Genomic DNA, 25,308 nt, shown 5'->3' with positions numbered 1-25,308 from the left:
AGCCACCGCGTCTGGCCTAATGTCTACTACTCTTAGCCCCATTCTGCAGAGCAGTATACTGAAGGCTCAAAGGAGGTAAGCCATGCCTGAGGTCACAGAGGCCAAGCCCTAACCACCATGTCCTCCCACTCCTGTCCCTATTTGTTTAAATGTTGGCACTGGTTAGGCTATGGTTTGTGTCTTGTGTGTGGGTTTCCAAACATCCCACTGCTGTCACCCTGTCTCATTCCCAGGAGTTCTCTTAGAAGGAGAGACAGAAGGCTGGGCATGGTGGCTCACTCCTCAAATCCCAGTGCTTTGGGAGGCTGAGGCAGGCGGATCATGAGGTCAAGAGATCGAGACCATCCTGGCCAACATGGTGAAACCCTGTCTCTACTAAAAATACAAAAATTAGCTGGGCATGGTGGCTCCTGCCCATAGTCCCAGCTACTCAGGAGGCTGAGGCAGGAGAATCGCTTGAACCTGGGAGGCAGAGTCTGCGTTGAGCCGAGATCACTCCGCTGCACTCCAGCCTAGGCAACAGAGCAAGACTCTGTCTCAAAAATAAAAATAAGAAAAGAGAAAAAAATGGTGAAAACCACCTACCCATCTCATCCATTTTTTCCCCTCTAATCTGCAGTTCAATGGCCAGAGAGGTGCCCGGGTCTGATGTATGTTTGGGGAAGGGGTGGGGAGAAGAGAGAGTCCCTTTCAGTGCTCAAGCCTGTGTGTGCAACTTCCTGCCAGTGAGGAAACTCTCAGCTCGAGAATCAGCCCTGGTTCTCCTTTCCCCGATCTGGCCTCACAGGAGGAGTTGGCCGGGAGCCTTGGGCCCCTCTGGCCTCAGCCGGATTTCCCAGCCAAACACGGGGGAGAGATGCCCTGGACCATCTTGCTTCTTGCAGCTGGTGAGTCTGAAGCCCCCCTTTCAGATCCCCCACGCCTTTCCCCCCATCCCCTGTCCACCTTGCCGCTCTCGGGGCAGAAACCAGTGCAGGGGCTGCCGTTCCCAGGGCATCTAGGAGGCTGAGCCCTGGGCAGATGGGTTTGCCCGTGAGCCTTGGAAATTCTCCAGCAGTGTCGCTTTTTTCTTGTTAGGCTCCTCATCATCCCCAAGTTTACGAATATCAGAAATATCAACCCTCTGGAGTCAACTGTGCCCACACCCCATGACTCAGCCCCGCTTGGTCTCCGAAGGCTCCTTGAGTGCTGGGGCAGGAGGAGGGTCTACCTAGGGGGATATCAGTGTGGCAGGGGTGGGTGGGGGTTGAAGGCTGGACGAGGGAGGTTTGTGTAGACCTCAACCTGGCCCAGACACTCTGTTCAGAAGCCTGTGGGCAGTCAGGAGAGCGATGGGTCCCCAGGAAACTTCATCCTGCAGGAAGCTGTGTTCCAAAATCCATATTCCTCACCCCAGCCTGGAAAAGAAGATAAAAGTCCTCTGCCCTTCCTTCTCCTGCCCTCCCCATCACTCATTCCCTCCCGCTCCTGCCACCCCCCTCACTTACCCCCTCCCTCCTGCCATGATGGCCTCCTTGCTATTCCTTTTTTAATTTTAATTTTTATTTTTAGATAGAGACAGGATCTCACTGTATTCCCCAGGCTAGTCACAAATTCCTGGGCTCAAGCAATCCTCCCACCTTGGCCTCCCAAAGTGCTGGGATTACAGTCATGAGCCACTGCATCCAGCGTTTGCTCCTCCTTAAACAGCCCCATGCCCCTTCCATCCCCTGGACCTTTGCCTGTGCTGTTCCCTCTGCTGGGATGCCCTTCCCCGGCTCTCCAAATGAGTCCTTCCTCACCACTCAGGACTTAGCTCATGGGAGGCCAAGGTGGGAGGATCGCTTGAGGTGAGGATCTGGGCAACATAGTGAGATCCCATCTCTACACAAAATAAGCAAAATTAGCTAGCCAGGTTCACCAGCCTGGCCAACATGGTGAAACCCCGTCTCTATTAAAATTATAAAAATTAGCCGGGCATGGTGGCACGTAGTCCCAGGTACTCAGGAGGCTGTGGCCACTGTACTTCAGCCTGGGCAACAAAGCACGATTTTGTCTCTAAATAAATAAATAGTAAATAAATTAAATAAAAATAAAGTAATAAGGGTATAGTTGTGTTGCTGTGTAATAACCAATGCTATTACTGAAAATTGATGGCCAGGCATGGTAGCTCACGCCTGTAATCCCAGCACTTTGGGAGGCCAAGGTGGGCGGATCCCATGAGGTCAGGAGTTCGAGACCAGCCTAGCCAATATAGTGAAACCCCATCTCTACTAAAAATATAAAAATTGGCCAGGCCGGGCGCGGTGGCGCAAGCCTGTAATCCCAGCACTTTGGGAGGCCGAGGCGGGCGGATCACGAGGTCAGGAGATCGAAACCATCCTGGCTAACACGGTGAAACTCCGTCTCTACTAAAAATACAAAAAATTAGCCGGGCGTGGTGGCGGGCGCCTGTAGTCCCAGCTACTCCGGAGGCTGAGGCGGGAGAATGGCGTGAACCCCGGAGGCGGAGCTTGCAGTGAGCCAAGATTGCGCCACTGTACTCCAGCCTGGGTGACAAGCAAGACTCCGTCACACACACACACAAAAAAAAATTGGCCAGACATAGTGCCACATGCCTGTAATCATAGCTACTTGGGAGGCTGGAGGATCACTTCAACTCGGGAGGTGGAGGCTGCAGTGAGCCAGGATCACGCTAGTGCATTCCATCCTGGTGGCAGAGTGAGACTCTGACTCAAAGAAAAAAAAATGAAAAATGCGGTGCCTCACGCCTGTAATCCCAGCACTTTGGGAGGCCGAGGCGGGCGGATCACAAGGTCAGGAGATCGAGACCATCCTGGCTAACACGGTGAAACCCCGTCTCTACTAAAAATACAAAAAATTAGCCGGACATGGTGGCGGGCGCCTGTAGTCCCAGCTGCTCCGGAGGCTGAGGCAGGAGAATGGCGTGAACCCACGAGGCGGAGCTTGCAGTGAGCCGAGATCGCGCCGCTACACTCCAGCCTGGGTGACTGAGCAAGACTCCCTCTCAAAAAAAAAACAAAAGAAAAATGAAAATTAATTCAACTACAGGGAGCCGTCACCATGTGCCAGGCAGTGTGGGGCAGGGTCACTAGCCTCCCGACTCACAGAAAACACAAGGCCAAGGGAGGGTGATCTACTTGCCGGAGGCCACAAAGCCAGGTCAGCCTCCACTCTCACCACGCACCCACCCACCTTACCGTCTGCATTGCAGGCTCCTTGGCGATCCCACGACCGTCCATCCGGCTGGTGCCCCCGCACCCAAGCAACCAAAAGGACCCCATCTACATCGCATGCATGGCCCCTGGGAACTTCCCGGGGGCGAATTTCACACTGTATCGAGGGGGGCAGGTGGTCCAGATCCTGCAGGCCCGCGAGGACCAGCGCGGGGTGACATTTAACCTGAGCGGCGGCAGCAGCGAGGCTCCAGGGGAACCCTTCCACTGCCAGTATGGAGTGTTAGGCGAGCTCAGCCAGCACCAGCTGTCAGACCTCAGCGAGCCTGTGAATGTCTCCTTTCCAGGTAAGGCCCTTCTATGGGATCTCACTGCCAGGGGCTTCATTTTCCCACACGGACCCCTTGTATGTACTGTTGGCTCAGAGACCTTCCCAGAAAAAGCCAGGCTTACACTCTGCCAGGACTTACTTGCCTTTCCTTTTTCCACCTTCTCAGCCAGCCCAAAAGGGGATTTGTTGGTTCACTGAGCTGAAGTCAGCTCACAGGATCAACTTCAGGTATGGCTAGATCCAGGTGCTGAAAGCTGTCAGGAACCATTTGCCCCATCTCCGCTCCACATTGTTCTCTGTCTTATTGTCAGGCAACCCATCTCCCTCACGGTACCAAAATTGTTGCTGTGATTCTTCCCATTTTGCAGGTAAGGAAACTGAGGCACAGGAGGTACACCTTGTACACATGTAACAGGTAGCTAGTCGGGGATGCCATTGCCTTCCAAAAACCATGAATTACACCTCCATGACCTACATTACTTCCCCTCTTGGCCACATACTTTTTTTTTTTCTTCCCAAGATGGAGTTTTGCTCTTGTTGCCCAGGCTAGATGCAATGGCGTGATCTCGGCTCACTGCAGCCTCCGCCTTCTGGTTCAAGCAAGACTCCTGCCTCAGCCTCCTAAGTAGCTGGGATTACAGGTGTGTGCCACCATGCCTGGCTAATTTTTGTATTTTTAGTAAAGACGGGGTTTCACCATGTTGGCCAGGCCAGTCTTGAACTCCTGACCTCATGATCTTCCCGCCTTGGCCTCCCAAAGTACTGGAATTACAGGCATGAACCACTGCACCTGGCTTTTTTTTTTTTTTTTTTTTTTTGAGACGGAGTCTCACTCTGTCACCCAGGCTGGAGTGGCCGGATCTCAGCTCACTGCAAGCTCCGCCTCCCAGGTTCATGCCATTCTCCTGCCTCAGCCTCCCGAGTAGCTGGGACTACAGGCGCCCGCCACCTCGCCCGGCTAGTTTTTTGTATTTTTTAGTGTAAACAGGGTTTCGCCGTGTTAGCCAGGACGATCTCGATCTCCTGACCTCGTGATCCGCTCGTCTCGGCCTCCCAGAGTGCTGGGATTACAGGCTTGAGCCACCGTGCCCGGCCTTTTTTTTTTTTTTTAATGAGACAAGGTTGTCCAGAGTAGAGGACAATGGCACAATCATACCTCACTTCATCCTCAAATTCCTGTCCTCAAGTGATCCTCCCACCTCAGCCTCCTAAGTAGCTGGGACTACAGGTGTGCACCACCATGCCCAGCTAATTAAAAAAAAATTATTTTAGAGATGAGGGTCTCAAAATGTTCACCAGGGCTGGACATGTCTTGGGCGTGGGTTTCCAAATATCCCACTGCTGTCACCCTGTCTCATTCCCAGGAGTTCTCTTAGAAGGAGAGACAAAAGGCTGGGCACGGTGGCTCACACCTGAAATCCCAGCGCTTTGGGAGGCTGAGGCGGGCGGATCACGAGGTCAAGAGATCGAGACCATCCTGGCCAACATGGTGAAACCCTGTCTCTACTAAAAATACAAAAATTAAACTGGGCATGGTGGCTCCTGCCTGTAGTCCCAGCTACTCAGGAGGCTGAGGCAGGAGAATCGCTTGAACTGGGAGGCGGAGTCTGCAGTGAGCTGAGATCGCTCCACTGCACTCCAGCCTGGGCAACAGAGCAAGACTCTGTCTCAAAAAATAAAAATTAAAAAGAGGAAAAAATGGTGAAAACCACCTAACCATCTCATCCATCTTTTTCCCCTCTAATCTGGACGTGGTGGCTCATGCTTGTAATCCCAATACTTTGGGACGCTGAGGTAGGTGGATCATCTGAGGTCAGAGCTTAAGACCAGCCTGACCAACGTGGTGAAACCCTATCTCTACTAAAAATACAAAAATTAGCTGGACATGGTAGTGTGCGTGTATAATCCCAGTGGCTTGGGACGCTGAGGCAGGAGGATCATTTGAACCTGGGAGGCACAGGTTACAGTGAGCCAAGACAGTGCCATTGCACTCCAGCGGGGGCAACAGAGCAAGATTCTGTCTCAAAAAAAAAAAAAAAAAAGATGTTGACCAGGCTAGTCTTGAACTCTTAACCTCAAGTGATCCTCCCACCTCAGCCTCCAGAGTAGCTGGGATTACAGATGTGGGTCACTATGCCCAGCATGAGCCACATAAGGCTTCTGAACACTTCCTATGCACCAGGAACTGTCCTTGGGCTTGCCCTCCTACAGCTGACATTCCAGGCAGATGAGGACAGATAATAAACATGAAATCCAACATATTCAATCTGCCAGCAGGGCACCAGATAAAATCCACTTGGGTGAGGATGTCATTATTTGAAGTAGAGTAGGGCGACTGGCCCAATGTTCTAATGGTCAGTCCTCTGGACTCTGAAGTAGAGTATTGCAATCAGGGAAGCCCTCTCTGAGGAGGTGGCATTTGAGCAAAGAACTGAATGATGAGGAGGAGCCAACCGCGTGGATATCTGGGGCATGTATTGCAGGCAGATGATCCAGGCTGTGCAAAGACCACGAGGCTGAAGCTTCCCTGGTGTGTCTGAGGAGCCCAGTATGGCTGAAGGATGGTGAATAAGGAAGAAAATAGGGAGAAGTGGGGCAGGGAGTTCACCAGGAGGCTCGTGGGGGGCCTGGTAGACCACAGCAAGGATTTTAGCTTTTCAGCCGAGTCAGACGGGAACCCCGGCAGGGCTGATGTCCTTTTCTGATCTCTGAGTGAGGAGGCTGGGCATGGGTTATGGGTCAAGAAGCAGGAGGGAGGAGCCCTCGGTGGCCTTCTGTGTTACCACCAGTCAGAACTTTCCTGGCCGGGTGCAGTGACCCAAGCCTGTAAGCCCAGAACTTTGGGAGGCTGAGGCGGGAGGATTCTTTGAGCCAAGGAGTTCAAGATCAGCCTGGGCAACATAGTGAGACCCTGTATTTACAAAAAAAAAAATAATAATTTTATTTTTTTTTTTAGATAGGGGTCTTGCTTTGTTGACCAGGCTAGAGTGCAGTGGCGCAATTACAGCTCAGTGAAGCCTGCACTTCACTGAGCACTGGGCTCAGTCAATCCTCCCTTCTCAGCCTCCCTAGTAGCTGGACTACAGCCTTGCACCACCACGCTTGGCTAATATTTCTATTTTTTGTAAAGACAAGGACTCACTGTGTTGCCCAGGTTGGTCTCAAACTCCTGGGCTCAAGTGATCCTGCCACTCAGCCTCCCAAAATACTGGAATTACATGAGCCACCGTGCGCCTGGCTCCGGCCAATTTTTTTATTTTTACTTTTTTGGAGATGGAGTCTCACTCTGTCGCCCAGGCTGGAGTGCAGTGGTGTGATCCCGGCTCACTGCAGCCTCTACCTCCAAGGTTCAAGCAATTCTGCCTCAGCCTTCCTAGTAGCTGGGATTACAGGCGTGTGCCACCATGCCCAGCTAATTTTTGTATTTTAGTAGAGATGGGGTTTCACCATGTTGGCCAGGCTGGTCTCAAACTCCTGACCTCAGGTGATCCGCCCGCCTTGGCCTCACAAAGTGCTGGAATTACAGGCGTGAGCCACCATGCCCAGCTAATTTTTCGTATTTTTTTTTTTTTTTTTTATTAAGGGGTTTCACAGTGTTAGCCAGGATGATCTTGATCTCCTGATCTGGTGATCCACCCACCTCGGCCTCCCAAGGTGCTGAGATTACAGGTGTGAGCTACTGTGTCCGGCCAATTTTTTTTTTTTTTTTTTTTTTTTAATTAGCAGGGCCTGATGGCGTGTGCCGGTAGGATGAGGCAGGTGGATCACTTAAGCCGGGGAGGCAGAGGATATTGTGAGCCATGATCGCACCACTGCACTCTAGCCTGGGTGACAGAGGAGACCCTGTCTGTAGTAAAAACATTTTTTTTTTTTTTTAGTGTTTGACACAGAGTCTCACTCCATAGCCCAGGCTGAAGCGCAGTGGCCCGATCTCGGCTCACTGCAACCTCTGCCTCCCAGGCTCAAGCGATTCTCCTACCTCAGCCTCCCGAGTAGCTGGAACTACAGGCGCCAACCACCCTGCCAATTTTTGTATTTTTAGTAGAGATGGGGTTTCACCATGTTGGCCAGGGTGGTCTTGAACTCCTGACCTCACGTGATCTGCCCATGTCGGCCTCCCAAAGTGCTGGGATTACAGGCATGAGCCCCACCACGCCTGGCCCAAAAAACTTTTAAAAAAGAACTTTTTCACTGCAAAAAAGAATCTTGTTGCCAGCGGAGGCCAACACGCAGCTATGACAGAGCAGTTCTCTGTCCTTCCCGGCCTCGGGCTCCTCCATCAAAGGCCTCCTTCTCTCACCTTGGCCTTGTGGTCTTGGAGTAGGGAGCTGACAACACCCCTTCTGCCCCAGGTGAATCAATGAACAAGGCTCACATTGTGAGAACACCAAGCATCTGTCTTCTTCCCCCTCCTGGCTTAGCTCTTCACCTCCCTTGGGGTTGGGGCATCTCCTCTTTCTCCAGGAAGGGGAAGCCAAGTCCTGTGCTGAGAAGGTGACTCTGGAACTGCCACTCCCATGCCTGTGTGACTAGCTTCTGGGTGGATCTCAGGGTCTACCGTTGGGCTGGGAGTGGATGTCGTCGGGCCACTGGCACCCAGACTGCAAGTAATAAAAACCTGACTCACACTGGCTCTACCAACAAGAGGGGATTTGTTGGTTCACTGAGCTGAAGTCAGTTTACATGGCTGACTTCAGATGTGGCTGGATCCAGGTGCTGAAAAATGACAGAAAGCATTTGCCTTCTCAGCTCCTCTTCTATCTTATTCTCAGGTTGTTTCTCCCGTTCATGGTGGCAAGATTGTGCCCTGAAGCTTCAGATATATATTCTCTCTTTTTTTTTTTTTTTTTTTTTTGAGACAGATTTTGGCTCTGTCACTTGGACTGGAAGGCAGTGGTGCAATCTCGACTCACTGCAGCCTCCGCCTTTTAGGTTCAACACAGGCACTTGCCACCACGCCCGGCTAATTTTTGTATTTTTAGTAGAGACGAGGTTTCACTATGTTGGCCAGGTTGATCTCAAACTCCTGACCTCAGGTGATCCACCCTCCTCAGCCTCCCAAAGTGCTGGAATTACAGGCATGAGCCACTGTGCCCAGCCATCTCTTTTTTTGTTTGTTTCTTCAGACAGGGCGGGGTCTCTATGTCACCCAGGCTGGAGTGCAGTGGCATGATCTCAGCTCACTGCAACCTCCACCTCCTGGGTTCAAGCTATTCTTGTGCTTCAGCCTACCAAGTAACTGAAATTACAGGCGTGAACCACACCTGGCTAATTATTTGTGGGGTTTTGTTGTTTTTGTTTTGTTTTGTTTGTTTTTGAGATGGAGTCTTGCTCTGTCACCCAGGCTGGAGTTCAGTGGCACGATCTCAGCTCACTGCAACCTCTGCCTCCCGAGCTCAAGCAATTCTCCTGCCTCAGCCTCCTGAGTAAGTGGGACTACAGGCACGTGCCAGCACGCCTGGCTAATTTTTTGTATTTTTATTAGAGATGGGGTTTCAGTGTTAGCCAGAATGGTCTCAATCTCCTGACCTTGGGATCCACCCACCTTGGCCTCCCAAAGTGCAGGGATTGCAGGTGTGAGCCACCGCACCCGGCCAATTATTTATATTTTTAATATAGACAGAATTTCCCTGTGGCTAGACTGGTCTTGAGCTCCTGGCCTCAAGTAATTCACCTGCCTTAGACTCCCAAAGTGTCGGGATTACAGGCATGAATCACTGTGCCTGGCCTAAGAGATCTATTCTATGCAATGCTAGGCAGAGGAGTAAAACTCTTTTCCCAGTGGTACCTCCAAAGTCCCAGACTTAGCTCTCATTGGCTCCACTTGGGTTACGTGCTCATCCTGAACCAATCACAATAGCCAGGAGTGAGGGATATGCTAACTGGCCAGACACAAAGTTTGCTAAGTCTCTTGAGTCCATCTGCATTCATGTTCTTTGGTTGGGGGTTAGGGGGTAAGGGCTGGCTACTCAAAGGTCACCTGGAGAGATGACACTGACCTGCCCACTCTCTTTTCTGATTTTCCTCCAGTGCCCACTTCGATCTTGGTGCTCTCCCTGAGCCTGGCTGGCGCTGTCTTCCTCCTCGCTGGGCTGGTGGCTGTTGCCCTGGTGGTCAGAAGAGGTAACAGCATGCAAAGAAAGCCTGGCACATAAGTTGCCAGTTGATAACTTCTGGAACGTGAAAATGTGCTTACACTCACAACTCACTATTTTGTTTTCAGGTTCAATAATTTGTTCATCACACCCCTTTTAAAAATATTTATTTATTTATTGTTTTTCTTCTCAGGCAGAGTCTCGCTCTGTCGCCCAGGCTGGAGTGCAGGGGTGCGATTTCGGCTCACTGCAACCTCCGCCTTCGAGGTTCAAGCGATTCGCCTGCCTCAGCCTCTCAAGTAGCTGGGATTACAGGTGTGCACTACCATGCCCGGCCAAAGTTTGTATTTTTAGTAGAGATGGGGTTTCGCCATGTTGCCCAAGCTGGTCTTGAACTCCTGACCTCAGGTGATCCGCCCGCCTCGGCCTCCCAAAGTGTTGGGGTTACAAGTATGAGCCACAGTCCCTGGCCTAAAAATTTTGTATTTGGAGACTCGCTGTGTCATCCAGGCTGGAGTGCAATGTCAGGATCATAGCTCGCTGCATCCTTGACCTCCTGGGCTCAAGCAGTTCTCCTGCCTCAGCCTCCAAAGTAGCTGGGACCACAGGTGCATGCCACCACATGCAGCTAATTATTTATTTTATTTTTTTTAAGACAGGGTCTTGCTATGTTGCCCAGGCTGGGTAACTCCTGGGTTCAAGCAGTCCTCCCACCTCAGCCTCCCAAAAGTTCTGGGACCACAGGCGCACACTACCACACCCTGCTAATGTTTTAAAAATATTTTTTGTTGGCCAGGCGCGGTGGCTCAAGCCTGTAATCCCAGCACTTTGGGAGGCCGAGATGGGTGGATCACGAGGTCAGGAGTTCGAGACCATCCTGGCTAACACGGTGAAACCCCGTCTCTACTAAAAAATACAAAAAGCTAGCCGGGCGAGGTGGCGGGCGCCTGTAGTCCCAGCTACTCAGGAGGCTGAGGCAGGAGAATGGCATAAACCTGGGAGGCAGAGCTTGCAGTGAGCTGAGATCCGGCCACTGCACTCCAGCCCGGGCGACAGAGCAAGACTCCATCCCAAAAAAAAAAAAAAAAAAATTTTTTTGTTGACTGGGTGTCATGGTTCACGCCTGTAATCTCAGCACTTTGGGAGGCCAAGGCGGGCAGATCACCTGAGGTTGGGAGTTCAATATCAGCCTGACCAACATGGAGAAACCCTGTCTCTACTAAAAATACTAAATTAGTTGGGCGTGGTGGCGCATGCCTGTAATTCCAGCTACTTGGGAGGCTGAGGCAGGAGAATCACTTGAACCCAGGAGGTGGCAGTTGGGGTGAGCTAAGATTGTGCCATTGTACTCCAGCTTGGGTAACAAGAGCAAAACTCCGTCTCAAAAAAAAAATTTTTTTTGTTGTTGAGATAGGGTCTTGCTATGTTGCCCAGGTTGGTCTTCAACTCCTGGGCTCAAGTGATCCTCCTGCTTCAGCCTCCCAAAATGCTGGGAGTACAGGCATGTGCCAGCATGCCCAGTCAAATTATGTGTGTGTATGTGTGTGTGTGTGTATTTTGAGATGGAGTCTCACCCTGTGACCCAGGCTTGAGTGCAGTGAGGCGATCTCGACTCACTTGCTCTATTGCCAGGCTGGAGTGCAGTGGCATGATCTTGGCTCACTGCAACCTCCGCCTCCCAGGTTCAAGCAATTCTCCTGCCTCAGCCTCCCGAGTAGCTGGGACTACAGGCGTGTGCCACCACACCCAGCTAACTTTTATATTTTTAGTGGAGACAGGGTTTCACCATGTTGTCCAGGATGGCCCAGCACTTTGGGAGGCCAAAGTGGGCAGATCACAAGGTCAGGAGTTTGAGACCAGCCTGGGCAATATGGTGAAACCCCATCTCTACTGAAAACACAAAAATTAGCCGGGCGTGGTGATGTGTACCTGTAGTCCCAGCTACATGGGAGGCTGAGGCAGAAGAATTGCTTGAACCCAGGAGGCGGAGGTTGCAGTGAGTCGAGATCACACCACTGCAGTCCAGCCTGGGCAACAGAACGAGACTCCGTCTCGAAAAACAAAACAAAAAACAAACAAACAAAAATCTGAGGCCTTCCAGGCCAGGCGGGGTGGCTCACGCCTGTAATCCCAGCACTTTGGAAGGCCGAGGCGGGAGTTCGAGACGAGTCTAGCCAAAATGACGAAAGCTCTACTAAAATACAAAAATAGCTGGGCCTGGTGGTGCGCACTTGTAATCCCAGCTACTCAGGAGGCTGAGGCAGGAGAATCGCTTAAATCCAGGAGGCAGAGGTTGCAGTGAGCCAAGATTGAGCCACTGCACTCCAGCCTGGGTGACAAAGTGAGACTCTGTCTTAAGAAAAAAAAAAAGGGCCGGGCGCGGTGGCTCAAGCCTGTAATCCCAGCACTTTGGGAGGCCGAGACGGGCGGATCACGAGGTCAGGAGATCGAGACCATCCTGGCTAACACGGTGAAACCCCGTCTCTACTAAAAACTACAAAAAACTAGCCGGGCGAGGTAGCGGCGCCTGTAGTCCCAGCTACTGGGAGGCTGAGGCAGGAGAATGGCGTGAACCCGGGAGGCGGAGCTTGCAGTGAGCTGAGATCCGGCCACAGCACTCCAGCCGGGGCCACAGAGCCACACCCCGTCAAAAAAAAAAAAAAAAAAAAAAAAAAAACAGAAATTGCCGGATACAGTTAGGACCAAAATCTAACACAAGCTCATTTCTTTTTTGTTCCAGTTAAACTCAAAAATTTACAGAAGAAAAGGTGAGATCATTCCTGGAGACCCACAGAGGGTGGTTTGGGGATAGAAGGACATTCCCTGGCAGGGTGGGCACTCCACACCCCCCCCCACAAACAGCGCCTCCTGGTGGGCATGCTGCATAATAGGAACAGGTGCCATTTATTAAGTGCCTCCTGTGTGCTGGAGGACTATGCTAGGACTCTGAAGCTGGAGCTCCTTATCCTTATGGCAGCCCTGGAAACAGGCACTACGAATAGCCCTATTTGACAGAAGAGAGGACTGAGGCTCAGCACGGAGTCACAGAGTGAGCAGTTTGCCCAGGGAGAGGCCCTTCCCCATACCCCTTTACCCCCAGCTGCCAGAAAATGGTCACAATCACTCTAGATACCCACAAGCAGTTTCTGAAGAATGCCCCTGGGTGGCCGGGTGCCGTGGCTCACGCCTGTAATCCCAGCACTTTGGGAGGCCGAGACGGGTGGATCACGAGGTCAGGAGATCGAGACCATCCTGGCTAATATGGTGAAACTCCGTCTCTACTAAAAATACAAAAATTAGCCGGGTGTGGTGGCGGGTACCTGTAGTCCCAGCAACACAGGAGGCTGAGGCAGGAGAATGGCATGGACCCAGGAGGTGGAGCTTGCAGTGAATGGAGATTGCGTCACTGCACTCCAGCCTGGGCGACAGAGTGAGACTCTGTCTGAAAAAAAAAAAAATGCCCCTGGGGTTGTGCGATGCCCAATTGCACTGTAGGCGATGGCCCAGGTTCCTGGGCGCCAGGATGTCCTAACTGGCCCTGGCCTTAGTTTCTCTCCTCTGAGAGTGGGGAGACATCCTGCTGCCTGGTGGTAAAGACCTGCTCTGGGGGTTGAATCTCAGCTTCACCTGGCTGTGGACCTCCTACCCAGAAGAATATATATATGTATTTTTTTTTTTAGACGGAGTCTCACTCTGTCGCCCAGACTGGAGTGCAGTGGCGCAATCTCAGCTCACTGCAACCTCTGCCTCCCAGGTTCAAGAGATTCTCCTGCCTCAGACTCCTGAGTAGCTGGGACTACAGGCATGCACCACCACACCTGGCTAATTTTTGTAGTTTTTAGTAGAGATGGGGTTTCACCATGTTGTCCAGGCTGGTCTTGAACTCCTGACCTCAAGTGATCCCCTGCCTCAGCCTCCCAAAGTGCTGGGAATACAGGTGTGAGCCCCCGCACCTGGCCCAAGAGAATTTCCATGTTTTTTTTCTTTCCCCGGCCGAGGGGCTGTCCTACAGTGTGACAGCTCCAGAAATCAGGATGTTATTGCTTTTCTGTGAGGAAGACCCATGGATCAGTGGGTGGGGAGCAAAGACTACGTTGTGGTTGTGGTTTGGGGCTAGAGCTTTCCCAATCAAGCCTCCTGACTCAAAGGGCAACCCTGGTCCCTGTCACTTTCTCCTCAATTCCTTTGCAGAGATCGAGAATCCTGCTGGGCCCAGATTAACTTCGACAGCACAGGTCTGTGCCTCCACACTCCTGACTCCGGTGGGGAAAGGATTACACCTCCAAATGCCATCAGACCTCATCACACGCCAATCAAATTTCTGTGACTGCTTGTTCCCTTTAGGGTCAAAACACACCCTCACCATCTCTTCCCCTGGGTTCTCACCTTCTCTCCTTTGACTTAACCTAAAGGTCACCTCTTCTGGGAAGCCTTCCCTGACTCCCTAGACAGGGTCTGTGCGTGCTACTTACAGGACCCCAGGACCGACCATTCTTCTTACCCCTTGGTAGAAATACAATTAGGTGGCCTGGTGCGGTGGCTCACGCCTGTAATCCCAACACTTTGGGAGGCCGAGACAGGTGGATCACAAGGTCAGGAGATCGAGACCATCCTTGCCAACATGGTGAAACCCTGTCTCTACTAAAAATACAAAAATTAGCTGGGCATGGTGGCGCGTGCCTGTAATCCCAGCTGCTTGGGAGGCTGAGACAGGAGAATCACTTGAACCCAGGAGGCAGAGGTTGCAGTGAGCCAAGATGGCACCACTGCACTCCAGCCTGGTGACAAAGCAAGACTCTGCGTCAAAAAAAGGAAGAAAGAAACAAAAATGAAACAGAATTAAGTGATCATTGGGTGCTTGCATATTTAATACTCATTTCCTCCGCTGGACAGCCAGCTCCATGGGGAAAGGACCGTGTCTATCTCGGGGACTCCGGGGCCACACTTGCCTTCCAGAACGTCATTCTGCCAGCTTCCCCAAGGGGGTGAGAGGCAGCCAGTCTGTCATGTAGGATGTTCTCTTGAAGGCACCCCAAGCAGAGAAATGTATTCTCTGTACTTCATTCCTGGTCCGACACACACATTTATTGAGCACTTACTGTGTGCTTGAGATCTGGGAGGGTCCTTTTATAACCAAGACAGATGTGCGCTCTGTCCACAGGCCCGTTCTTCAATGGGGAACAACCCGTGGTAGCACCAGACTGTGTCTGGGACAAGGCAGGTGGTCCCCTGAGGAAGTGATGCTTTGCTTTTTTTTTTTTTTTTTTTTTTGAGACAGAAGCTAGCTGTGTTGCCCAGGTTGGAGTGCAGTGGCACGATCTCAGCTCACTGCAACCTCTGCCTCCCAGGTTCAAGCGATTTTCCTGCCCCAGCCTCTCGAGTAGCTGGAATTACAGGCATGAGCCACCATGCCCAGCTAATTTTTGTATTTTTAGTAGAGGTAGGGGTTCACCATGTTGGCCTGGCTGGTCTCGAACTCATGACCTCAGGTGATCTACCCACCTCAGCTTCCCAAAGTGCTGAGATTACAGGCAGTTACAGGCATGAGCCACCGCGCCTGGCCCTGCTTTTTGTTGTTGTTTTTGTCTTTGAGACAGAGTCTTGCTCTGTCACCCAGACAGGAGCACAGTGGCTCAATCATAGCTCACTGCAGCCTTGACCTCCTAGGCTGAAGTGATCCTCCCCTCTCAGCCTCCTGAATAGCTGGGACCACAGGTACACACCACCACACTCAGCTACTTTTTAAATTTTTTTTTTTCCCTAGAGACAAAGAATTGTGTTGCCTAGGCTGGTCTTGAACTCCTGGGCTCAAGTGATCCTCCCTCCTTGGCCTTCCAAAGCATTGGGATTACAGCCGTGAGCCACCTCACCTGGCTAGAAGTGATGTTTAAGCAGAGACCTACAAGAATGGGTGATGGAGGCCAGGTGCGGTGACTCCCGCCTGTAATCCCAGCACTTTGGGAGGCCGAGGCAGGCAGATCTCTTGGGGCCAGGAGTTTGAGACCAGCCTGGCCAACATGGTGAATCCCAATCTCCAGTAAAAATATAAAAATTAGTTGGGTGTAGTGGTGCATACCTGTAATCCCAGCTATTAGGACACTGAGGCAGGACAATCTTTTGAACCCAGGAGGCAGAAATTGCAGTGAGCCAAGATTGCGCCATTGCACTCCAGCCTGGGCAAGAGTGAGACCCCTTCTCAAAAACGAGAAAAAACAAAAAAATGGGTGATGGAGCAATTGGAGGAGTGCCTGGGGAGGAGGAGGAGCTGGCAGGTGCTCCTTCTGGAAGGCCTGAGATAAGATACCATTTTCCCGAGGGCAGTGAGATCCCCTCTAGGAAGGCTGTGTGTAGAAGGACTAGGTTCAGTTTGTAGCTGTGAACAGTTCACCATGCAGAATGGGTTGAAAGGGCGCCATAGAGGATGCTGGGAGATGGACCGCAATTGCTTCCCTGTGGGCGGGGATGGCAGGGAGCAGGGAAGTTACAACCGGCCCCCAATACTGGGTTTTCTTTCTCTTTCAGACATGTCCTTTGATAACTCCCTGTTTACCGTCTCCGCGGTGAGTGGTTCTTTTTCTTGGAACCAGTTTTCTGCTGACCATCCTACCTGGAGAATGGGGCGGGCTCAAGGGGCACCACGAGGCTAAGTTGACCTGCTGTCTCTAAGCTGCGGGGGGCAAGGAAAAGCCCCCAGAATCACTAAACAGGGACTTGGTGAGCCAAGCGTTGGCTCTGAAAAACCCCAGGGAGTGTGGGGATTGAAGGTGGTGACGTCAGGCTGTTGTGTGGCCACAGGCAGGCCTCTTGGGGGTATGTCCTAGCCTGGTCAGTGCTGCCTTTGGTCTCAGTCTTTACTGCCCCTCAGAATGGTGACAGAGGATTCCGGGTGACCTGGTGGCCTCTCTGAGGTTATTCATGGAGACTTGTGACAATCTGATGCATGCTGTGATCAGTCCCCTCTAGGTATAAAGCAAATGAAGTTGCTGGGCATGGTGGCTCCCACCTGTAATCCCAGCACTTTGGAAGGCCAAGGCGGGCGGGTCAGGAGTTTGAGACCAGCCTGACCAATATCATGAAACCTCATCTCTGCTAAATACAAAAAATTAGCCGGGCGTGGTGGTGCATGCTTGTAATCTCAGCTACTTGAGAGGCTGAGACAGGAGAATCACTTGGACCTGGGAGGTGGAGGTAGCAGTGAGCCAAGGTTGAGCCATTGCACTCCAGCCTGGACTACAAGAGCAAAACCCCATCTCAAAGAAACAAATAAAAATAAAAAAGTAAAAATGCCAAGATTACCCCAAAATGTAGCTGTGCAGAGAGTCCCACAGACCCAGGTTTAAATCTCAGCTCTGACACTGTGTGACATTGGGGAACAATATCCCCCAAAAGCAGAGGGGAGGAATTTTTTTTATTTTTTGAAACAGAGTCTAGCTCTGTTGCCAAGGCTGGAGTGCAGCGGCGTGATCTTGGCTCACAGAAATTCTGAATGCCAGGTTCAAGCGATTCTCTTGATTCTCAGCCTCCCAGATAGCTGGGATTACAAGCACATGCTACCACACCCAGCTGATTTTTGTATTTTTAGTAGCGCCGGGATTTCACCATGCTGGCCAGGCTGGTCTCAAACCCCTGACCTCAGGTGATCCACCTGCCTCGGCCTCTCAAAGTGATGGGATTACAGGCGTGAGTCACCATGCTGGCTGGCTGCGGAAGCTGCTTTAGACAGGAGATCAGGAAAGTCTGAGATGGGTGACAAGCAGGAAGTGGGAAAGATTGGGGATGATTGATCCAGGCTGAGGACACATTTTTGGCACAGTCCAGGAAGCTGGGGTGGAGTGAGGAGTCGAAGGGGACCCCATGCGGAGCTTTGACTTGACTGCTATTGAGCTGGGAGCCTGGGAGGGTTCCCAGTATAGGACAGAGGGGACCGGATTCAGGTGCATACAGGCGCTCTCTGGTGGCTTCTGCAGGGAGGACAGATTTGGGGAAAGCAGGGATCAGGGGAAGGCAGGAGCCTGGAGACTGAAGAGCAGGGCCAAGGGTGCACCAAGGGGTGGGTGGTTTGGTCCAAAATGTTGGCAGTGGAGTTCGAAGAAGTGATCAGATGCATGTTAGGAGAGAGAAAACACAGAGCTGATTTTTGATGAGGGGGCCAAAGGAGAAGAGGGAGGCCAAGGAGGGCGAGGCTTGGAGGGTCAGGAGCGTGGAGTCATCCACCACAGCCCATGGCGCCTGGGAGCAGATGGAGAGGGGAGTCTGCAGTTCTGGAGAGAGGTCAGTTCTAGAGATAGACTAGGAGTGCCCGGGATACAGATGACAGGAAGGAAGGGGGCTTGGCATGGGCCCATGCAGCCCTCTGAGGTCTCTGCTTCCAGAATAAATCCTGAGGCCATAAGAAAAACCCGGCAGGCAGGGCTCGATTTAAACGTTTCCATGAGAATCCACACTGCGCAGAGCACCAGCCTGGTGATGCCCCCTCTCCCCACTTTTTGAGGTAGTTTTTATTTATTTATTTATGTTTGTTTGTTTGTTTGCTTTTTGAGATGGAGTCTTGCTCTGTCACCCAGGCGGGAGGGCAGTGGCATGATCTGGGCTCACTGCAACCTCGGCCTCCTGGATTCAAGCGATTCTCCTGCCTCCGCTTCCCGAGTAGCTGGGATTACAGGTGCCTGCCACCACGCCTGGCTAATTTTTGTATTTTTAGTAGGGATGGTTTTTCACCATGTTGGACAGGCTGGTCTCCAACTCCCAGCCTCAGGCGATCCGCCTGCCTTGGCCTCCCAAAGTGCTGGGATTACAGGCGTGAGCGACCGTGCCCAGCCTTTTATTTGTTTTTTACTTGTTTTTTGTTTTTTTCTTAAGGACAAGGCGTGATGGCTCATGCCTGTAATCCCATCACTTTAAGAGGCTGAGGTGAGAAGATTGCTTGAGCCTGGGAGGTTGAGTCTGCAGTGAGCTATTATTGCATCACTGCACTCTAGCCTGGGTGACAGAGCAAGACTTTGTTTCAAACAAACAAAAAATGTCAGTATGAAAAACATTCACATGTCGGCCGGGCGCGGTGGCTCACGCCTGTAATCCCAGCACTTTGGGAGGCCGAGACGGGCGGATCACAAGGTCAGGAGATCGAGACCACAGTGAAACCCCATCTCTACTAAAAATACAAAAACTAGCCGGGCGAGGTGGCGGGCGCCTGTAGTCCCAGCTACTTGGGAGGCTGAGGCAGGAGAACAGCGTAAACCCGGGAGGCAGAGCTTGCAGTGAGCCGAGATTGCGCCACTGCACTCCAGCCTGGGCGGCAGAGCGAGACTCCGTCTCAAAAAAAAAAAAAAAAAAAGAAAAACATTCACATGTCAAAATATACAATAAAGTGTTCTTACTAAGTCACGCCTCTTCATCCATTGGCATTCCTTTCTGCAGACATGCAGGTAACCACTGTTAGCAGCTGCATGTGGCAGACACACGCAGAGGTGGATCTGTACCTTCACCTACCACCTCTGCCAGTTATTTTTGAGACAGGGTCTTGCTCTGTCTCCCAGGCTGCAGTGCGGTAGCACCATCATAGCTCACTGCAGCCTTGATCACCTGGGCTCAAAAGATCCTCCAGCCTCAGCCTCCTGAGTAGCTGGGACCACAGGCATCCACCATCATGCCCGGCTAATTTATTTTTATTTATTTATTTATTTTTCTTCTTACTTATTTTTCTCATTTTTATTTTTAAATTTTATTTTATTTATTAATTTTTTGAGATAGAGTTTTGTTCTTTTGTCCAGGCTGGAGTAAAGGGTGGCATGATCTCGGCCAACTGCAACCTCCACCTCCTGGGTTCAAGTGATTCTCCTGCCTCAGCCTCCCAAGTAGCTGGGATTATAGGCACCTGCCACCATGCCTGGCTAATTTTTTTTTTTTTTTTTTTGAGACGGGCCGGACCTTTGCTCTGTAGCCAGGCTGGAGTGTAGTGGCATCATCTCAGCTCACTGCAACCTCAACCTCCCAGGTTCAAGCAATTCTCCTGCCTCAGCCTCCCGAGTAGCTGGGATTACAGGCAAGCACCAGCACTCCCGGCTAATTTTTTTTTTTTTTTTTTGTATTTTTAGTAGAAACGGGGTTTCACTATGTTTGTCAGGCTAGTCTCGAACTCCTGACCTCAAATGATCCACCTGCGTTGGCCTCCCAAAGTGCTGGGATGTCTTTTTAACATACAGTTTAACTTTGTTGCCCAGGTTGGAGTGCAGTGGTGTGATCTTAGCTTGCTGCAACCTCTGCCTCCTGGGTTCAAGAGCGAAACTCCATCTCAAAAAAAAAAAAAAAATTCTTCCTTTTTTTTTTTTTTTTTTTTTGAGACACAGTTCTCACTCTGTTGCCCAGACTGGAGTGCAGTGGTGTGATCTTGACTTACCGCAGCCTCCGCCTCCCAGGCTCAAGCGATTCTCCTGCCTCAGCCTCCCGAGTAGCTGGGATTACAGGCACCTGCCACTATGCCCAGTTAATTTTTGTATTTTTAGTAGAGACGGGGTTTCACCATGTTGGCCAGGCTGGTCTCGAACTCCTGACCTCAGGTGATCCTCCCGCCTCAACCTCCCAAAGTGCTGGGATTTGCCGGCCTGTTCTTCCTTTTTAAGGCTGAATCATATTCTATTGTGTGGATGCACCAAGTTTTGTTGACGGACACTTGGGTTGTTTCCACCTTTTGGCTATTGTGCAGAACCCTGCCATGACTATGGGTATGCAGATTTCTTTTGAAGTCTCTGCTTTCACTTCTGGTTTCCTTTTGAAGCCTTATACAGCTTTGTTGTTGGCTGAAATGATAAGGCAGCAGCTGACCTGTCTCTAGCTTTCCCCATTACCTTGCTGAGGGTGTCTGATATGCAACTTTGTAACACCCTTTCAGGTGGGATCGACTATTTTCTTTTTACAAACAAGGACACTGAGGCTGATAATGGGCCTAGGGTCACCCAGCTTGGGAGGAACAGGACTGTGGGTGGAACCCCCAGACTGATGTCAAATGAGTGGCTTCAGTTCTAGAAGTTCATCTCTCCTTAACTAGGATCAGAGTCAGAAACCTCCAAGGCAGAAGAGGAGGTAGACTTTTGAGGAATGTTTTGCCCAAAATGGGAAGGGAGGAGGAGATAATATTATTTATTTATTTTATTTTATTTTTATTTTTATTTTTATTTTTTTATTTTATTTTTTTATTTTTTTGAGACGGAGTCTCGCTCTGTCACCCGGGCTGGAGTGCAGTGGCCGGATCTCAGCTCACTGCAAGCTCTGCCTCCCGGGTTCACGCCATTCTCCTGCCTCAGCCTCCCGAGTAGCTGGGACTACAGGCGCTGCCACCTCGCCCGGCTAGTTTTTTGTATTTTTTAGTAGAGACGGGGTTTCACCGTGTTAGCCAGGATGGTCTCGATCTCCTGACCTCATGATCCGCCCGTCTCGGCCTCCCAAAGTGCTGGGATTACAGGCTTGAGCCACTGCGCCCGGCCTATTTTTATTTTATTTTATATTTTATTTATTTTATTTTATTTTATTTATTTTATTTATTGTATTTTATTTTTATTTTTTATTTTATTTTTTGTTTTATTTTATTTTATTTTATTTTATTTTTTTGAGGCGGAGTCTTGCTCTGTCGCCCGGACTGGAGTGCAGTGGCCGGATCTCAGCTCACTGCAAGCTCCGCCTCCCGGGTTTACGCCATTCTCCTGCCTCAGCCTCCCGAGTAGCTGAGACTACAGGCGCCCGCCACCTCGCCCGGCTAGTTTTTGTATTTTTAGTAGAGACGGGGTTTCACCATGTTAGCCAGGATGGTCTAGATCTCCTGACCTCGTCATCCGCCCGTCTCGGCCTCCCAAAGTGCTGGGATTACAGGCTTGAGCCACCGTGTCCGGCCCTATTTTTATTTTTTATTTATTTAGTTTTTTTGAGACAGAGTCTCGTTCTATCACCCAGGCTGGAGTGCAATAGTGTGATCTCAGCTCACTGCAACTTCTGCCTCCCGGATTCAAGCCATTCTCCTGCCTCAGCCTCCTGAGTAGCTGGGACTACAGGTGCTCGCCAATACGCCCGGCTAATTTTTTGTATTTTTAGTAGAGACGGGGTTTCACTATGTTGGCCAGGCTGGTCTTGAACTCCTGACCTTATGATCCGCCCACCTTGGCCTCCCAAAGTGCTGGGATTACAGGCATGAGCCACCGTGCCTGGCCTTATTTATTTTTTATTTATATTATTATTATTATTATTATTATTGAGACACAGTCTCGCTCTGTCACCCAGGCTGGAGTGCAGAGGCGTGATCTCAGCTCACTGCAAGCTCTGCCTCCCGGGTTCACACCATTCTCCTGCCTTAGTCTCCCAAGTAGCTGGGACTACAAGCACCCGCCACCACGCCTGGCTAATTTTTTGTATTTTTAGTAGAGAGGGGGTTTTACCATGTTAGCCAGGATGGTCTCGATCTCCTGACCTCGTGATCCGCCCGCCTCGGCCTCCCAAAGAGCTAGGATTACAGGCGTGAGCCACTGCGCCAGGCCAATATTATTTATTTTTTATTTATTTATGTTTTGAGACAAAGTCTCACTCTGTTCCCCAGGCTGGAGTGGAGTGGCAGGATCACGGCTCACTGCAACCTTCACCTCCTGGGTTCAAGTGATTCTCCTGCCTCAGCCTCCCGAGTAGCTGGGATTACAGGCCTGTACCACCACACCCGGCTAATTTTTATATTTTTCTGAGAGACAGGGTTTCACCGTGTTGGCCAGGCTGGTCTTGAACTCCTGACCTCAGGTGATCCACTCGCCTCAGTCTCCCAAAGTGCTAGGATTATAGGCGTGAGCCACCACGCCCAACAGAGGAGATAATAGTTGTGTTCACTTAGCAAAGAAGAGCTTATGATGTGCCATTTGCTTCATCAGTTTTATTCTTTTAAGACTCATAGCAGCCCTTAGCTGGGCACGGTGGCACATGCCTGTAATCCCAGCTACTTGGGAGGCTTAGGTAGGAGAATCGCTAGGAAGTGGTGGGTACTAGCATTCTCCCCATTTTGCAGAAGGGGAAACTAAGGTATAGAGGGGTTAAGCCACACAACTGAGGTTACACTGCTATAAAGTGATGGAACTGGGGTTTGAATCCAGGCTCTCTGGTCCCCAATTTAGCAGAGAGGAAGGCAGGAGAAGGGAAGACCAGGACAGGTGGGTGTGGGTGGAGGCAGGATGAGAGGAGACCTTGGGCAGAGTCTCAGGCTCAGAATATGAAGAAACCCTAGATCCTGAAACCCCGAATCACCCACTTCTGTGTTTCTTCTTCCATTGACAAAGAAAACGATGCCAGAAGAAGACCCGGCCACCTTGGATGATCACTCAGGCACCACTGCCACCACCAGCAACTCCAGGACCCGGAAGAGACCCACTTCTACATCCTCCTCGCCTGAGATCCCCGAATTCAGCACTTTCCGGGCCTGCCAGTGAGGCTGAGGACTGGGGGCCCCCTCCTGTCTCCAGGCATTCCGGGGCCTGAGGTCCTTCCAGCTACTTCTGGGGGGGCTCTGTCGGCTGCTTTCTCAGGGAATTGCCCAGAGGAAAGGAAGGGGATTTTCATCACAGAGGAGTGGGAAAGGGAACGGAGGCATGGGCCTGGCACTGGACAGACAACAGGAAGTTCCCCTGTCTACCTTCAGCTCCTCAGGACCACCAGAGAAGATGTCAGGACCCCTTCTTGTCCCCCAGCTGGGCCATAAGAGGTCTCAGGTCTCTGCACACCCCTGGAATTCCTCCCTTCCTTGCTGGGTTTTTGAGCATAGGGTGCCCTTGGGTGTGTTTTGTGTCTGCCTGCTGGCTTGCTTAAGTTATTAATTATAACACGGGTCAAGGGGTTCCCAGGCCTCTGGAGTGGAATCCTTCAAGCTGGGGACCTCTGGAGCCCATGGTTGGATGGCTGGGGGGTGGGGCATGCCTGAATTCACCAAATTTGAAGCATCTCTCGGGGCAGTCAGGGTGGTGTATGCGGAAACTCCTGGGGGTGTGGGGAGTGAAGCAGTGCCATGCCGGGGTCTCTGCAACGGTACTTGGATTAGAGGGTTTAGGAGGTGGAATGACGGGGGCGTAGGGGCGGAGGGACATGAAGGAGAATGAGGGCCCCTCGCAGTGGCTCACAACTATAATTCCAGCACTTTGGGAGGCCGAGGCGGGAGGATTGCTTGAGCCCAGGAGGTCGAGGCTGCAGTAAGCTGTGATGGCACCACTGCACTCCAGCCTGGGCAACACAGTGAGACCCTGTCTCCAAAAACAGAAGGGGCCGTGCACAGTGGCTCATGCTTGTAGTCCCAGCACTTTGGGAGGCCCAGACGGGCAGATCACCTGAAGTCAGGAGTTGAAGACCAGCCTGACCAACATGGTGAAACCCCGTCTCTACTAAAAATAAAAATATTGCTGGGCGTGGTAAAGCATGCCTGTAGTACCAGCTACTCGGGAGGCTGAGGCAGGAGAATCACTTGAACCCAGGAGGTGGACATTGCAGTGAGCCGAGATGGAGCCATTGCATTGCAGCCTGGGCGACAGAGCGAGACTCCGTCTCAAAAAAAAAAAAAAAAGCGTAAATGAGGTCTAGGGAAGAGTTAAAGCTGGGGTGCTGGGAAGTGGCCCAAGCCCACTGTATCGCCCAAAAGGGATGGAGTCACCCAAAATGAAGGGGGATGCGGAGAGAAGACGGGTTCGTGTGGCGGGAGCGGGGCCCTGCGCCTGGTCCGGCGGGACGCAGCAATGTTGGAGGAGGGGCGCAGAGGGGAGGAGGTCAAAGGATATCTTGTGCGAAAGGAGACAAACATTAAGGATTAAGAAGGGAGTGTGGGCAGAGATGATGGGGAAGGGAGGAGGAGCGGTCGAATGTCGGGGAGGGGTCCTTTCAACCCCTGGAGGGACTCAGGTTGCTCCTGGAGGCCAACGCTGATCGGAAATGGTCGGTGCGCGGGGCCGGGGTAGAGGGGGTGGGGTAAGAGGTTGGGGCAACGGGGTGGGGGCGTGCCCCGGGCGCTGCCCACGCCCTTTCCCCCGCCCGTCCCCAGAGAGGGGCATCTGATAAAGCGAGTCCGGGTGGGAGGGCGCGGGCAGGTACGGGGGCGGGACCTCGTCGCGGCTGGGCCCCGCCTCCCTGCGGGCTGCCTCACAAAGCCGGGAGGGTCCGAGGGGCGGGGCCCGGCCTCAGGGGCGTGTCCATGTCGGGGCAGGGAAGCCGCATCACGAAGCGCGGCTGCTCCTGCGGGGCGGGGCCCAGGGCGTGTCCGCGCGACCGAGCACCGCCCCCGCCATCCCCGCACCGCCTCACTCGAAAGCAGCCGTTAATAAGGCGCCAGCCTGGGGGCGGGGCCCAGTCCTCCGAGGGGCGTGTCCTCGGGCCCGAGCACCGCCCCGGACGTACCCTCCTGCCCCGCAGTTCCCGGGCGGTGGAGCCACCTCACAAAGCGGCGACCGTTCTCGCGGGGCGGGGCGAGGCCGGTCCCTCCCCACGGGGCGCCCTCTCGCTTGCTCACTAGCTCCCCGCGCCGAGGGCGGCCAGCAGGGGGCGCTGCACCACGGGGCCTGGTCGCGGCGACGGTGGCGGTGGCGGCGGCGGCGGCGGCGGTAAGGAGGCGCGTGGCCGGCAGGCGGCGCTGCCCGGCTCGGCCTCGGCCTCGGCCTGCACGGCGGCGGCGGCAGCGGCGGCGGTAGCGGCGGCGGCAGCGGCGGCC

General features: G+C 52.2%; 1 protein-coding gene across 1 annotated transcript; it reads left to right on the top strand.

Annotated features, from left to right (window-relative positions):
* The first annotated feature begins 731 nt into the window (after window positions 1-731).
* On the top strand, window positions 732-23,459 carry C21H19orf38 (chromosome 21 C19orf38 homolog). The gene is made up of 7 exons (XM_026455592.1): window positions 732-887; window positions 3,215-3,523; window positions 9,538-9,630; window positions 12,343-12,370; window positions 13,794-13,837; window positions 16,125-16,162; window positions 22,904-23,459. The coding sequence occupies exons 1-7, from the start codon at window positions 857-859 to the stop codon at window positions 23,051-23,053; spliced, it is 693 nt and encodes a 230-aa protein (XP_026311377.1). The 5' UTR covers window positions 732-856; the 3' UTR covers window positions 23,054-23,459.
* The last annotated feature ends 1,849 nt before the right edge of the window (window positions 23,460-25,308 follow it).

Source organism: Piliocolobus tephrosceles, chromosome 21, assembly GCF_002776525.5.
Source record: "Piliocolobus tephrosceles isolate RC106 chromosome 21, ASM277652v3, whole genome shotgun sequence".
Lineage (NCBI taxonomy): Eukaryota > Metazoa > Chordata > Mammalia > Primates > Cercopithecidae > Piliocolobus > Piliocolobus tephrosceles.
Note: the sequence above shows the minus strand (reverse complement) of the source record. Positions and strands in the feature narration are given on the sequence as shown.

Bases quoted from the DNA above. Each gene is read 5' to 3' on its own strand.
- C21H19orf38 (XM_026455592.1), top strand. From the start codon at position 857: ATGCCCTGGACCATCTTGCTTCTTGCAGCTG. The intron at 888-3,214 runs GTGAGTCTGAAG...TCTGCATTGCAG, and splicing joins CATCTTGCTTCTTGCAGCTG to GCTCCTTGGCGATCCCACGA. The intron at 9,631-12,342 runs GTAACAGCATGC...TTTTTGTTCCAG, and splicing joins TGCCCTGGTGGTCAGAAGAG to TTAAACTCAAAAATTTACAG.